The sequence below is a fragment of the Ambystoma mexicanum genome, chromosome 5q (assembly GCF_040938575.1).
Source record: "Ambystoma mexicanum isolate Mex_15411 chromosome 5q, UKY_AmexF1_1, whole genome shotgun sequence".
Taxonomy (NCBI): domain Eukaryota; kingdom Metazoa; phylum Chordata; class Amphibia; order Caudata; family Ambystomatidae; genus Ambystoma; species Ambystoma mexicanum.
Window position 1 is genome coordinate 213,579,007 of NC_090933.1, and position 16,852 is coordinate 213,595,858.

The following is a 16,852-nucleotide window of genomic DNA, read 5'->3' on the forward strand; positions in this document are numbered from 1 at the left end:
TCTTTGGGTGTGGGCTTCTAGACTCGCAAAGGACTGGCTGGTATACTCTCTTGCCAGGACATATTCAAATTGTTCTCTTTCTCATTGGGTGCTAGTCTCCAGATTCGCAGTGAGCTGCCTGGCCTACTTCCCTGCCAGGACTTATTTTCAGTGTAACAATTTGGGGTTTTCAAATATTGGGTACTTTACACCCTTTTTCTTGCCTCTTCGTCAAAGACTCGCAGCGTCCCAGCCCCTGTGCTCGAGTTCGTCTGAGCAGTGTCTCTGTCTTTTCTTGTCGTGCAGCACATGCCACAAAGTGACCCACGTCCCTTCTAAGGTCTCACTGGTATTGCTTGGCTGCTTTGGTGTCCTGCGCAGTTCTTCTCTCCAGCAGGGCAGCCTCTGCTTCAGTTGCCGTCTATTCCCTGGTGTTCACTGTGGCTGGACCTTAGATCCTCAGCTTTCTGCACTGCTGGTCTGCATGCAGCAAACTCTCTCCCTATGGATCTCTCGAGACAGCTCTGGTAAAGGCACTTCTGCTTTCCGCTGTAACTGCTATGCTTCTTGCATCCCGACCGACGTTGGGCAATGTCGAAGTCCATCTTTCTGGAGGTGCCAGGATTTTAAATGTCCCGGCACCAATCGGATGTTTCCAACCACTAGAGAGCCCCTCCAATTCCAAGACTTCAGCACTCTGTATGGCTCCCTTGCTCCTCCTCGTTTCAGTGTTTTGCACAAATAGTCAAAAGGAATTCTATTGTCAGTTGGGGGGGCTTGAGCTGGTTCAACATCACAATAGGCCATAACAGCTGTGAACCTAGGGGGATGTTATACCCTAAGTGGAAAGGGGGATACCGTGTTCATTCCAATGAGTCTCCTTCCCTCCCCTGAGGGTCCTCTCCCCCATATGGTCCTCCCTCTGGCAGCTAACCCTAGAGATGGGATCAGGTAGCGGCTGCCCTTCACTGGCCCTATTGGAAGAGAGTTTCTCCGGAGAGGGAGTGATAACATTGCTAGATTTATCACATACCCCACACCGCAATCCTATCACTGTGCACTTTTGTTTCTTTAATATGCAGTTGCATAATTGTTGACCGATTGCTCAGAGCTAGTTCTCGTTTGGGGCTTTTGGACACCCCAGATTTGCCAGTACTCTCTTTCCTGCACATCGCTTGTCCGATGTCCTTTGCTTTTGCACATTTTGGAACAGTTCTTGTCTGGCTCCATGCAGTCTGTGCTACTCAACATATGTCTGTTGCTGCTCAATGAGTTGAACAGAACATTTTGATTGTCATGGTGTTACTTCTTAACTCCTACTCCCTGCTCCTTTGGTCTCTAGGTGCTTCACTGTGCACTTCACTATCACCAGGGACCTGGCTTCCTGTTTGTCCTGTCACTCCGTTTGTTTCTTCAACGCTGTGATCAATGCTGTTTTCCTATTCTAAATATGTTCTCTTTGATGTGGTTACACATGCACCCTACTATTATCAGGCTTCCTTTGTTACTCTCCGTGTTGTCCTAGAAGCTGCGGGCACCAGCTGATTCCCTGAGATTGGTCAAGAATTAATTCATCCATTTTCTCTCCTGCTTCCTGGCTCATTGCGTACAATTTTAAACATTGCATCATTACCGTTGCCTCCCTGTCAAAACTTTTTGCCCTTTTGAAAATCTCTTCTTACTTGTCTGACAAATCTGAATTTGCTTCTACGCACAGTGTGTTGAAATCCTCTGTCTTTCAGTGTCCAGCCCTGCTCTTCAACTGAATGGTGCATCCACGGCTCCTGCTGCCTCCAGTGGTCGAAGTGAGCGTGATTCATGGGAGCGGAGTTCCACTACTTTTATTTGTAGTACCACTACTTTTTACAACAATTTTCGCCATTCCCGAACAGTTATTTTTGAAGTTAAAGCAAAGTTATTTTACCACCCTACAGCAGTTACAGCTAAACTGAAATCTGTTTCAACACAAGCACTGAATGACATCTCAGCGTGGATGAAATTTATCTGGCTTCATCTTAACTATCGGAAACTGGAGGAGTTTCTGCTAAAACTAAAGAATTATCTCTCTCAACACCATATCTCCCTTTTTTGTAAAAGTGTTAAGTTGTTATCTCAGGGTAAAAGCTTAGATGTTACACTGTTATCTACGTTGGACTCAGTATATCTAGAGCAGGGGGCTTGCGAGGTCATTATCTGTGGCGACCTTAACATCAAATGTCCGATGGCTTCTTCAGAAACTGCAGAGGCCTCACAGTACAAACCCTGCCTTCGGGGAAAGGAGTGGTCCAAAATAATGGAATCAGACAACTCTTTAACACAGCAACGACGATACCCGACTTTTCTAACTTACCAATGTGGAAGCGTGGTTTGGCTTATTCAACTATTGATTACATCTTCGCCTCTGAACTTCTTCTTGCTCGGCTGACTGAATTCAGCATCCAACAGTCAACTCAAAGCGACCACAACCTCTTGTACATAAAATGGGCATCAACAAAACCACCAACCAGCCACTACCCGGGAGCAGTCGAACCAGAAGGCAAAGGTAACCGGGTAAGAGTCACCCGGGCGATTATCCGAGAGATCACGCAGCAGAGTGAACCATTTTGAGCTGGATTATAGACCACTCCTGGAACCCTATAGATCGGTCGCGAAAGGCGCACACGACTCCAACTCGGAGCCTCAATGTCATTCACAGAATTTTGACGCCCTGGTGGTGGCAAGGGGCAATATGCTCCATAGAGCCAAAAGAACTGCCGCACGACACAACACAGCTGCCAACAGAATCTACGTAATGGAAGCAATAAGATCTTATAAAAACTGGTTAAGATCACATCGATTTGCCCTTTACCAAAAAGACTCCGAGGCCATACTGGAACAAATCAAGAACAGCAACTCTAGAGAGTTCTGGAAGCTGATCAACCCACGGGCTAAAGCTACAGACCTATCGACGTCAAACAGTATTCCGGAGGCAACATGGATACATTTTTATTCAACACTTTTCAGCTCTCTAGACTAGTCACCTACAGCTGCCCTTCCACCGGCATCTGGGCCCTGGGTCCACCTCCATGAGAAAACGGACATATTAAGCTCAATAATCAAGCTGAAGAACTCAAGGGCCCCAAGACCCGACAGCCTCTCCAATGCAAACTTAAAATCTGCGCCAGAGGACAGGGCTAATCTTCTGAGCTTGATTTTCAAAAAATGTTCGACTTATAGCAGAATCCTGCCGTCTTGGACCTCGGCGGTGATTATCCCAATATTTAAAAAAGGAAGAAAAGACGACCCAAGGAATTTCCGGCCAGTGGCCATACTTGACGTCATAGGGAAGGTCTATGGATCATTACTCCTGGAAAACTTCAATTCAAGGGCAAAAAAAGCACCCTGCAACGACCCTCTTCAATCCGGGTTTAAAAAGGGTATAGGAACCAGCATCAATATTTTCCTGCTGAGCATACTAAAATCGAAAGTCCTGGAAGAAAAGCAGAAATTATACCTGGCATTCATAGCCCTTACCCAGCCTTTTGATTTAGTGAACAGAAGAAAACTCTGGGGAAAATTGACCAACTGGGAGTGCCCCTGGAGATTTTGAGCCCGCTCCAAGCCTTACACGCTGACGCCACCGTGCAGGTCCGGCTCAACTCAAGGGATCTACTCTCGGCAGTAATACCAACTACCCGAGGGATCAAACAGGTTTGCCCTCTCGCCCAGGCCCTAGTCCTGGCATATTTTGGGGACTATAAAGAAACCAACGCCACAACACGATCCTTACCCCCAGTAATGGGTAGCACGAAAGTGCCAAGACTCCTGTGCGTGGACAATCTCATTCAACTTGATCTGACCCCAATTGGTCTACAACGCCAGTTGATCTCACTAACGAAATACACGGAAGCCAATGACTTGGAAGTTAACAAGCGAAAAACAAAGATCATGGTCTTTGAAAAAGGGACTAGTAAAAAAAAATACAACTACTCATGGTTTTTGGTTGGAGAAAAGGTAGAACAGGTGTCGGGATTTAAATATCTTGGAGTTATGATCGACTCAACACCCAAAGACCTGGCAATGCAAATACATCTTCTTACAAGAATTCTCTTTGATGCCCCTACTTAAATTCTATCGGGGGAAAGTGGTTCCAACATTCACCTATGGAACTGAGGCCATGCCATCCCTACCTAAACCATTGTGGCCCAAACTGGAGAGCCTTTTTTGGCGTTCGGTCCTGAACCTTCCATCTTCGACTCCATTGGCTTTGATCAGACGGGAACTCTCACTCTCATCCTTGGAGTCTATAGCAAAGAGAGCATCAATCATGTTATATCGGAAGATCAAGTATTCATCTTCTCCTATGATTTCTCCATGGTACAAGAGGAGATGATCGCTGGCAAATGCAAATTGCTGACACCTGAGAGGCAAACTGTAAACTACAGCTGGAAGTCTGCGGCAGCTCCATGGAAGAATTGCTAGGTAATCCGATAAAAACTAAAAAACCTTTAGATTAAATGGATTGGATCAACACGCTGGAGAAGGCAGATACTTAGAAATTGACCCAACATCTGCCCCCTTCATACAGAAAACTAAATAAAATCCAACCATTTCTCATAAGACATCCGAACAGGAAACTACGATCCACACTTCTCCGTGCTCGTTTGAACCTGCTTCCTACAAATGAGATTCTGCATATAAGAGGCCTCTCTGCGACTAACATCTGCCGCTTTTGCAAAGATACTCAAACCATCGAAACAGTCAGGCACCTCCTCCTATTATGCCCAGGAACATCTTTTTACAGAACTCCTGACTTGCTCCATCACTTGGAGAAAGCATACTTGACAGATGAAGACCTCTAGTGGGATCGACTAATAGGGGGACTTAAACCTTCATGGACGATTGCAGCTACCACAATTTTGGAGATGATCTTTGAAGATAAAGCACCAGAGTCTTTGTTGGTTCGCTAAAGTTAGTACAAATCCTTCCGGAGTGGCTGTTCTGGTTCGATTCTGTTCTATTCTTCTAAGTTATGCTCTCCTCGTCCACTGCTCAGTCTACCTGATATCACTGACTTTTTCGTTTTACACTTCAGTAAATTTGTATTTAAGGGAATTTTTGCATCTAACTTGTAAAAATCCCTTCGGTGATTATAAACTCGTAAAAAAATAAATAATTAAAAAAAAAGATGTTACAGTTGCTAGCCTGAAGCATGTACCCTGATCATTTGTCTATATTATGTGCAGGAACCTGGGGGGTCAGGGGTGAACTAAGTACCCTTTTTTGATCTCACAGTTAATAAAGGTTCAGGCCATCTCCACAGGATCTTATTTTAACATTCGGCAGCTACATGGGATTTGCCCCTTCAGACTACTGGACACGTGTGCAGTTATAGGAGGAACCTTTGTGGCTAGTTCTATGGGATACTTCAGGACCACAGCCTAATTTTCCCTCAGACACTTGCATGCTCGGCTAAATCTCCAAATTCTATCCATGACAGCCTGTTGAAGCAGCCGCTGTTCAGGCAGGTGCTAGGTATGCGTTCCACCAGAGTTAAGATCAGGCAATTGATTTTGCAAGCCCATATATACATTTTCCAACTGACCAATCAACTGAGAGAAATGTATACAAAACAATACAGAGGACCTCCTTCATTTGCCTGTTTCACCCACTTGGCTGTCAACGACGCCCAGCCACCACCCCCTTAACCATGTGTTACGTTGTTCCCTCTTGTCTACTCAGCTCCCCCACCCCCATTTACAGTTCTACATTTCTACATTTCTGGGCCCACTTCTACCACTGGCTGCCTCTAGTTACAGTCTAAAGTTGGAATTCAACTACTCAACTAGGTCCAGGGGTTTGTTAGTGCTCTTGTTGTGGGTTGAAGCCCTATGGTGGTGTCACACACTCTCTCTACCTGTCTCACTCTGAATTGGGTGCTTATATGTTGCTCTTCCCCTTGAATTCAGACCCCTCTTTGTTTAAATTCATGCCTTGTCGTCGCCATTGCCGGGATTCTGGTTTGTATTCATGTGATTAGGGAATAGGACGATTGTTTGCACGTGGATGGGTTTTAGTTTCAGTACCTCAACATTCACCATTCTCCAGAATCTTCCCTGCTTGCTCTTGGATATGTGTGCTTTCCTGTAAGCACTGACAACTTCATGTCCCCACTTTCTATGTCCCTCGGGAGGTGTGTCATCCCATAGAGTGCGCTGGAAATAGAAAATGGACTCATTACATACTGGGCCACAACTTTCCAGACTTTATTTCACGGCTTATCCTCTGGCACCGAGGGAGTGATGTAACCTTTCTCAGCTGCTTAGAGGGGCTAGAAGGCTCCTGCAACTTGCTTATGCAGTCTGGTTGGACCGTTTGTTGTGTCCGCCCTCTGATAATGGCCTAAGCCATAATTAAAGTAGGGGACCCACGATTTTTACTGGAGCATGTCGGCATCCATTTGTGTCTGTTCTCATAGAGGCCTAGAATCGTTTAGATGGGGAAAGGGTAATGGGACCAAATGGAATTGTAAAACTGAAACTGTCTGGTGATCTTTTTAAACTTTGTCAGACAGAAGGTAATTATTAAAAGTTCCATGAATCCAGGGCCAATTCTTAGGGAGGTTTCAGAAAGTTTACAGTTAACCCTTGAAATGTGTTATTATTAATGCCCGTTCAGCTGTAGAAAAAAAATGCTTGACACATATTTGATCTTATTGTACAATTGGCTTTAGATAATGGATTAATTACAAAGAAACGTGGCTGGCTTAAGACTCTTGACCCTTTCCTGTAAGCAGGGGACAGTCAATGATTAGTTTACGGATCATAAACATGGTTAGGGGTGTGCTGCTCTCTATAAAAATACTTTTAAGGCAACAGTGCCTCCCTGTGGAGGTTTTAGGATATGCAGCATGCCTTTAAGTAAACCTATATAGACTAAGAAACCTGTTACCAAGAAGCTGTTGTTACAGGGGTTTGGGGAGGCCTGTGGTGATGGCCCCTTACTATGTTTTGCACTGGGCCCGTAGAACTCGCCTTTGGTTTATGTATGGAGGAATTCGGTTTCTTATTATGACTGCAAATCAAAGAAAACAAAGGATGTCTAAGCCAACAATCAAGGGACAGGCTATTAGTTTGTAGAAATGTCAATCAATTAACACCATTAAACACCAATAACCAGTTCATAAGTGGAAATGGAGTCAACTCACTGTCTCCATGGTAGTGTAAGGGGCACCAAAAATCCACATGCCACCAAATGGACCCAGTAAATAAACATTTGTAATTGGCTGGAACGTCCATAAAGGTCAAATGAGAACCCCTCTCTCAAATAGAGGTTGACACGAGAGCCATCAGCATGTCACTATCAGGTTGCAAGCATACCACAGTCCCCCATAGAATCTATAAGCCGTGCCATGCACCCCTGCAAAGACTATAAAGTACCCTTCTTCAGAGTGAACAGACACCTCTTGACCCTATAAGTGTCCATTTCTGAGGCATCCTTCCCTCCTTCACTTTGTGAATACCAATTATCATCTTTGCCCCCTAATGCATACCTTAGAGGAGGCATATATCTAAATTGGACCCAAATATCCCCGATGAAAATCCAAAAGTCTCCATTTTGGACTCTTAGGCGCCCTGAAGCTGTTGTCTTTTGGGAAATAAATTCTTTTGGCATTATAACCACCTGTGAGTTAATATGATTGAAAGAAGCTGACCATGGACAGCAAGCTTCTTCTGCATATGTAAGGACTGGTCCCGTGGTTGGCAGATTACTGCCGCTTTCATCCTTACCCCTGGCGGAGTAGCTGACATGGTTGGAACCCTCGGATATGGTGCAGAGGGGCATATTTCTAAATGGAAATAATAATCTCATACAAAACAAGCATCACAGAAAACGTGTGTGTGTGTGCGGGCACGCCCGCCGTGCCCTACACACTGCGGGTGGCTGAGAGGGAGGAGGTCAAACAAACAAGTTGCAGTTACCCGTAGACAAACTGCACATCCTCCTATTATTGATGCCTATAAATTCAAACGTAGAGAACGCTACCTAATCCCCTCCAAAACAACAACCCTATTTAAAGAGAGTATGTTTAGGACACAAGAGAGCATGTCAGAACTCATTTCTTTCAAATTTATTTCATCATATTTTAATTGTAGAAAACTTTTACAAAAGAGCATATCAAAAATATTAATAAACCATCTATAAAAAAAACAATTGTCAAAAAATACGCATTTTATCACATCAACCAAAAAGAAACTCACATCTCACATATCATTCCTTGCGTACTCTATCATCCCCATACATACAAACAACCACTCATACTTGTGCAAAAAACGCAATCCTGGTAGTTTTGTTCTGTGACTCAGAGCATCCCATCCATTGAGTTTGACACTTTGATAATTCAAAACATGCCTGTTTGACACTATTTTGTTTATAAAAATATATAAAACACAGGGTAGATATTCCAAGGTGATTATTCATGGACACATATTAATCTCCATATTTTGTCTAAATGAACCCAAGTTAAAGCCAGCTCTGGGAGGAGTAGGCTCTATGGTGTTGTCGACTCGAGTTTCGGGCCACCAGAACGGTCTATACAGCTTCCGTCTGGTGCACCTCATCAGGACATATACATTACAAACAAAGACAATTTCTAAAAACAAAGTTCCGATTGATGTGATTTGACAAATTTCATTCAATTTCCAAGAGCTAGTTTCTTTTGCTTCACAAAGTATTACAAATGGTAATCCAAGTATATTTTTTCTTCAGAGAGTCGCTTCCAGATTATAAAGAACCTCAGGTAGGTCTCCTCGTGTGTTGTACAGAGGCTCCGGCCAAAGGTTACGTTTTCTTCTTGGTTATAATGTTGTTGTATCTTGATCCGCAGAGAAGTGGTATTTCACCCCGCCAAATATATTGCAGGCCGGTTGGGTCGAATGTGTGAAACCAATGGCGCGTGATCCCTGTGTTCTTTCCAAAAGAAAACACACTGGATGTGGACAGTGTCACACACACAAGGTGTCGGTAACCACTTGTGTGTTTTCTTTGGAGTCAGCAAGCCGTCTCAAGGGAGCAAATCCTGATTCTGCAGCGCTGCTATACGACAGGGAGGAGGTGACAGTCACAGCTTTCTCCTCTACGTTATTGAGTATCAGTACTCTGCTTAAGTTTGGCGATGTCCCGGGCCTCCATGTTGCCAAAAATGAGAAGTGAAGCTACTAAGGGCCGGTTAGGACCCGCCCATTTAAAGCACCGCATATAGACACAAAATCTTCAGAGTTCTCTTTGACCCAATTATCAGCTAATCCAGAGTCTTCCAAAGGCCATTTTGGCTGCTTTCTAAATGGATCAGAGACTGCTCGGGTGTAGCAGGCGTTGGCAGCATGTTCTGTGTCTTTCCTTTGTTTTATTTCCAGTTCATTTCTGCAGTATGCTCGTTGAAACTGCAACTTCTGGTGTCTGAAAATCTGCTCTCCCGCATTCCGAGCTTGTAGCTGCAGTAGCAGGCAGTCCAGTGCTGCACCCTGCCACGGTGGCACAGCCAGCATGGCATGTGCCACTGTCTGTAGGGAATGTGGGAGACAAACTGGACGTGATGGCTGATGCATCATCTCAGTACGGCTTCAGTCGCCAGTTGCGATAAGCAGGCAGAAAGCACCCTGGCCAATGCAATCGACCAAAGCCACAGAGCCCCAAGAAAACCCGGAAGCACATCAGAGAAGTGCACTGGTGGTAGAACTGTGCTGATGATGGCGGAGTGCCGCAAGGACAGCAGGAATGTCCCTGAATCGTGGCATGCTATATTTATTCTCTGTTTAGGCACTATGGTTAGGTCATCCGCTCTGCTGACCCATCGATTCTGCTCACCCTGCTCCTCTCATTCCTTTCCTTTGTTCATTGCCTTGTAATTCATGGCCTGTCAGTCTAGATGCCTGACATCTGTCTTGCCAGGGCATGTGTGGCCTTTCTGATTACCTTGCAGCAGCTTTTTTCAAAGCATAATGTGTTGCCTTGCACCACCCTGGTAGAGCAGGCCCAGTTCTGTTTCTGCACCTATTGTATTTGATGATATAGGAATCTGTGCTGTTTCTGATTCAGGGGTACCATCATCATCATGGCATCATCATTAGTGCAGACCAAAGCCTATGCATGTTATTTATTTTGGTCAACAATGGAATCAATTACACCACCCTCCCCTCCCAATATGGTCATCAATGGCATCAATTACACCACCCTCCCCTCCCCTCCAACTATGGTCATCAATGGCATCAATTACACTACCCTCCCCTCCCCTCCAACTATGGTCATCAATGGCATCAATTACACTACCCTCCCCTCCCCTCCAAATATGGTCAACAATGGCATCAATTACACCACCCTCCCCTCCCAATATGGTCATCAATGGCATCAATTACACCACCCTCCCCTCCCCTCCCAATATGGTCATCAATGGCATCAATTACACCACCCTCCCCTCCCCTCCAACTATGGTCATCAATGGCATCAATTACACTACCCTCCCCTCCCCTCCAACTATGGTCATCAATGGCATCAATTACACTACCCTCCCCTCCCCTCCAAATATGGTCAACAATGGCATCAATTACACCACCCTCCCCTCCCAATATGGTCATCAATGGCATCAATTACACCACCCTCCCCTCCCCTCCCCTCCAAATATGGTCATCAATGGCATCAATTACACTACCCTCCCCTCCCCTCCAAATATGGTCAACAATGGCATCAATTACACCACCCTTCCCTCCCCTCCCCTCCCCTCTAAATATGGTGAACAATGGCATCAATTACACCACCCTCCCCTCCCCTCCAAATATGGTCATGAATGGCATCAATTACACCACCCTCCCCTCTCCTCCAAATATTAAGCAAACTACACATGTGCTGTTATCACCCACTTGCTTCTCAGTTTAATCAGACCATGGGTGAACGTAAGCAAATCCCTTGATCGTGAACGTAAGCAAATCCCTTGATCGCTGCGTGCCAGAGGAAACAGCTGTCACTCTATCCTCAGCTCATGCAGTTACACTGCATTACAGAAGATTATTTATTGTATTGTATTGTATTGTAGTCGTCATGTATATAGCACCATTTCCCCTATTGTATGGCCTCAATGCGCTTTGTGGTTGGAACACCCTCAGGGACCGAAGTGCGGGTATGGGAAGTTCTACGAGTTTAGTTTAAGATCTGTGTATGCATTCTGCCAGGATTAGGATTTACGAGGGCTGGCTAGGCTACAGTAAGCAACCCAGAGTTTAGGCACGTGGGTGGGTGCTGTCAGTGGTTGAGGTAGAGCGCAAGTGCAGGAGACTCAGTGTGTGCCCAGCAAAGCCGTCATTTTTTGTAGATTAACGCTGCATACTAATGGCAGAGTTGTGGAGGCACGTCAAGGGTTTCAGTGCGGACGGCTATGCGTGCATCTAGACCGAATTGGTCGTAGCCGTAGCTGCATTCTAAAGTGCATGGATGGGGAGCCATGCCTGTGGCATTTGTCCACATATGTGGTACGATTTATACATACCTTAAACTCGAAAGGAGTAGGTTAATATTGATAGGCCAGAAGTACAAACATGTGACATATTGTTAGAGTTAAATGCCTAAATGCTGGAATCCATCCTAGTTATAGGACACGCGCATTCCCATAGAGCACCACTATTCACATCTGTGATTTTCCCCCCAAAACCTTTTGGAGGGTCCCTGGTTTCTTAGATGATTTTCAGACAAGTATAAATAAGTCGGCAAATCAATACATTTTGGATAATTAGAAAAATATGGATAGAACTATCCTAGGGAGACCCGTCAATTTTGGAGCAGATGAGGAAATATGAAGCACCCCTTAAAACGTGGTTTGATCTTGCATTAATTACAAAGCAACTGTATTACCACTTCCACAAATTAGCTGTCGATGTTTGGTGACCATTTGAGCCCATGCCACGTCAGTAGAGTGTTGTCCCTGTCTTCATTGACGTTGAGGAACGCACCCAATCACAACAGGGCAATGTAATTGACCTTTAAATGATTTCCTGGAGGCTGCAATGTCTAATGAAGAAGGGTAGACTTACAAACAATTAACAGCAGCGTGATGCATTGTGGATGTTGGAGATCAAGGTATTTCACATTTTCGGAAAAATATATTGATTGGTACACTTAGCTAAGACTGACTCAACTCGCTTTCCTCAGCAATTGAAAACATGGCTGGCCGTTCGCAGCGATTCCAGTGACCCGGCTCTGAGAGGTGAAGTCATCAGAATGATGCAGATGGCAGCAGAGTGGATGAAGACGCTGCTGGGAGCTGAGGTCCAGCTGGTAGAGCTCGGCACCGAGAAGGTACGTCTTAATCTCCAGTTGGTTCTTGGAATACTTTAGTGAATTCTTTCCTTTCTTCATGTGTCTATGAGTTATGTGAAAAGTAGGCTCATTTGTTAAATATCCGGTTAGCAGTTTCAATTCTTAGGATTTGAACTTTGCTTTCCAGCCAACCAGAAAAGATCAGAACCCTGCTTTATTTGTCATTCCTCACACATTGCCCTTGCCCGGGAGGCACAGAGAGTTGTGGGTAGAGAAAAAGCTGAGTAAGGGTGAACAAAATGTCTTAATCGTGTCAATTTGGGAAACAACAGAGTACTTTACAATCATAGGGGGAAGAACAAGGTCAGGAAGCAGAGAAACAGGGGGGCGGGGATCTGACAACAGGGGAGGGCGGGCAATTGTCAACAATGGATCTACAAGTAACGGGGGGGGGGGTAACAGTGGGGATCAGATCACCCAGTCTCAGGTATGGTAAGGAGAGGATGGTGGAAGGACCTAAGTGTTTAGGCCGGAGCCATTTCTTTGAATAGGATGGCCTTGAGCTCCATCCTTAACTGTAGAAGCGAGGGGGGCGAGTCAGATGTTGATATGACTCCCACAATGCAATCTTTAATGAATGTAATCTTTGTGGACCTCACTGAAATATGTAATGTGATGTTGATTTATACTGCGCACCGCCACCACCCAGCGTCAGTCTATCCTCGCTTCTGCTATGTCAGGAGCAGGTCTATGGATGTCTTCTAGGAGTTGCAGTTCCTCCGCGTGCGCTGCACCATGCAACCCCCAGAACAATGCTTTTTAACCTCTGATTTAACCAGTCTGGCATGCTATCTTTCAAATGTTAGTATGACTTTAGGTGTTGGTAGTTTTCGTAGCTGATTATTAATGACTTTTATCAATAATTGTTTAACAACAAGCTGCAAACCTTGGGGTGCTAACTGGGACTGTTTTATGAAGTACAATGGCTTCTATTTGTATCCATGCAACGACCCGCGGCGACCTTTTCACTCATTGCCAGAGTGCCCGTGCATCTTGAATTGTAGTGGAGGGTCCTGCTGTTATGAAGCCCCACTGAGTGGCCAGACGCATTGCTCACTCTTCCAGTCATCCATACCCATCCACTCACATGATTCATCCATCCATACACTGGTTTGCCAGCCCAACCACTCATTTATGGCGCTCGGAATGAGTCTAGAAAATGGCGCATAACTAGAAATGACTGTTTGGGAATGAAGGGCGCAGCAGGAGCATACTCTTAACAGACGGTAGCTGCATAGTTGGCCCTGGGCATAAGGGCAATTGAGTCTACTGGGCATAGCAGAGCGGGAAATGATGTGCTAACTGGGGTCAATGTGACCATCATTCATGGGTCGAAGGGCAATCTGGCAAAGTGACATCATGTAATTACCAACGGTTTCTAATCGATTCTATACGGTTTAAAGCAAAACATTGTTGTGTGGCGTTCATTGTGCATTTGGCGGTGTATTCAAAATCTCCAATTTGCAACGGATTCTGATTTGCATCGGTGAGTTTTAGAAATGTTTGTGCGCGTGTAGGCACGCTGTACATTGGCCGAGTGAGTGAGGCCACCAAGCACAGCAGCTCCACATGCTTTGTAAATCCTAACAGAGGCCCACATGGTTTGGGTATGGTAATAGCAGCACACATCATTTGACAACAGATTCAAAATATTTTCAAAAATGATTCATTTACTAATGTCCAAATAAGGAGGGACTCTCCTCTTCATGAAAGTATGGTTTTGAGCAGTTGTTTTAGTTCAGAAATAAGGTCTCAAAGAAAATTGCTGATCTGGCATAATGGAGTCTGTCTATGATTTGGAAACCGGCCATAATGTGAACTGCCCTCAATCACTTATCTGATTGTAAATAATAAATGCCGGCCATATTGTATCTATGCACAATGAATTCTGGATGTGATGTGGAAACTGGGCCTACTGGGATCTGACCATTATGCGCTCACTGGGCCTAGTGGAATCTGGCCATGGTTTAATAACAGGTTGTAATAATGTGGAAACTGGGCATAAATGCGCTCACTGTACCTTCATTGGGAGTGGCAATGGTGTGCTTTCGGGGGAAAGCGGGGCACAAATCATAATTATTTCCTTATTTGCATAGTCGTAGCCATTGCAGGGCAGATGATAACCGCTTACAAGATAGAAAAAGCATAAATAATTCAAGTTTCAAAGAGTCCAACTGTATGTTAATCATAAAATCAAACTTCTACAACTAAAACTCAGCAGACCTTTACTAGCAGTTCTTTCTCAGATCCTACAAAAATAACAAGGGACTTTTCCCTTAATTGAACTTGTATTCCCACACTCCTTCAACATAGTTAATCTATCAAGTCATATTTTCCCCAACCAGACTTAAGAAAAGCTTCGGTTTCATCTTCCAGGAAGTCTGATCCTCTCGTATACCAAATGCCCGCTCTAGCTGGCACTCAAGCCTTGCTCAGAGCTTGAAGAGCTCTCCTCCTTTCTCTCCAAGCAGATAACAAATATGTGGCCGGCGGTACAAATACCAAGCTGACAGCTGCTAGCCAGCCATCAAAATTCACTTGCCACCTCAATTCTACATAAACACGCAGTACCCCATTTCTTACTCGCCAAGAGCCATGTATCACTAGCCAATGGCTATTTGCAAATGCAAATGTGTTCACCCTGATGTGGCTACTGCCCTGACAATCGCCAAACCTGATGCTGATGCACTGATTGCTATGGCAGCTGTACAGGTTCTAATGCCATCTTCCCTTAATGTTGCGCTTAATGCCAGACTAGGGGAATGAGCTACTTTGCTCTATGATGCTTATACAGTGGCCATACCAGTAAGAAATGGGCCAGGGATTCTTTAGTCCTGTTATCACACAGATAGACCCCTGATCCTTGGAGCACACTCCATCTCTCTGGCAAGAAGCCCACCGGGAGGTCACCTATTCGCAACGGCTGATACAGATTCCTTGGCTCTCTACTGGGATATTCGATGCCAAAGATCCTTCCATTGGCCAGCTCTGTTTATGTTTCATATACCCGGGCATCATCATGTCAGTCCCCCTTCTCACCAAAGTATCCTGTCTCCTAACCAGAGGCGTAGACAGGGTAGGGCCTGAGTGGGCAAGGCCCACACAAAATCTGCAAATGCCCACTGAGCAGCGTTGTGTGGTCATTTACAGATGTTAATGCCATTGTGGTGGGCCCAACTGCTACATTAGCTTAAGGCCCCACTTGTTAGACAATCCTGGCTATGCCTCTGCTCCTAACCCCACAAAACCTGTCCCTCATTTCCTTCATATAGACCCCTGTAATAGATGCAGGATGAGCCCAAAAGTGTGCACACTGATTTTACTGAACCCATTCCAGGCTACAGTACCTTCATATGGCCATCCAGGCCCAATAACGCCTTAAGTGAGTTCTGGTAGAAGACAGCCCAGGATTTATCCAAAGGTGAAACCGATAGGCGATAGGTGGAAATGCAATGATGTCTGTGATTGGGGCAAGGCCCATTTCCTAGTGGAGTGAATTGGCAGGGGTCCCTCTAGGCAGTGACCAGTGGTTGCAATTGGAAGGCAGATCATATTCCCCCATAACCCTGTAGCATATATGACCTAGAGACCTGCTTTCCTCTGCCTAACGTCTAGGGCATGGGCTAATGCCTCTACACCACGTTTCAGCTTGAACCATAATACCCCTCAAATTGAGAACATTTTCATTTATCTGTGGAGTCCATCCTCGAATTGAACCCCAGGAAATCAAAGTGGCAAACTGCTTCCAAACACTGATCATTAATAGCAAATATTGTTCTAGTTTTTGTTTGCCTCTCCTTACCAGTGTTACCTGGGCTTTCTCCTGATTTATTACCAGTTGGTCTTTCTGGTTACAATATTGAACACACGCGTCCAGTAAACTGTACATTGAGAGGTCTGTGCTCCAGAGATGAGGGCAGTTCTTATGTTCTCAAAATTCGAAGCAAATAATTTTGCAACTTTATAACAGAGAACAGTAGAAGCAAATACAGGAGACATAGTAGCCAGAGGGATGCACAGTTTATTTATTAGATTACAGACTTCTAGAGCCATGTTACACCTCCTGCACCTCCTCAGAGGTACTCTGCCTTTCCTCTCCTTCCCCCAGAAGCTCGTGGTATCCCAAGCTCTGGTTCTCTCTAGCTTGGACTATTGTAACAGCCTCTTTCTAAATCTACCTGCCTCTACTCTCCGCCCTCTGCAACTAATCCAGAACAGGACTGCAAGACTTGTCCTTGGCCTCAAGCCCTGGGATCGTAGCTCTCCAGCTCTGAAATCTCTTCACTGGCTCCCAGTGGATGCAAGGATTACATTCAAAACCCTCTGCATTGTCCACAAGGCTTTCTGGGGCCTGGGTCCAAAATACCTTCAACTATCCCTCCACAAATACCTCCCCTCTCGAGCTCTTCGCTCTTCTACCTCCCTCAGGGTCAGTCGTTTTTCAAAGAAACGAGCTGGGGGTAGATCTCTGTCTTCGGCTGGGGCCTCCCTCTGGAATATCCTCCCTGCCACTGTAAAACTTGAGGAG

At 45.2% G+C, this 16,852-nt stretch overlaps 1 protein-coding gene across 5 annotated transcripts in view; it reads left to right on the plus strand.

The window, feature by feature from the left end:
* The window catches only part of LOC138497336 (beta-Ala-His dipeptidase-like), a 596,337-nt gene that overhangs the window by 226,776 nt on the left and 352,709 nt on the right, over positions 1–16,852 (plus strand). For all 5 annotated transcript variants that reach the window (XM_069620733.1, XM_069620732.1, XM_069620729.1 and 2 more), the window contains exon 3: positions 12,157–12,303. In XM_069620733.1, coding sequence (XP_069476834.1) covers positions 12,157–12,303 — 147 coding nt within the window. The remainder of the gene's footprint in view (positions 1–12,156; positions 12,304–16,852) is intronic.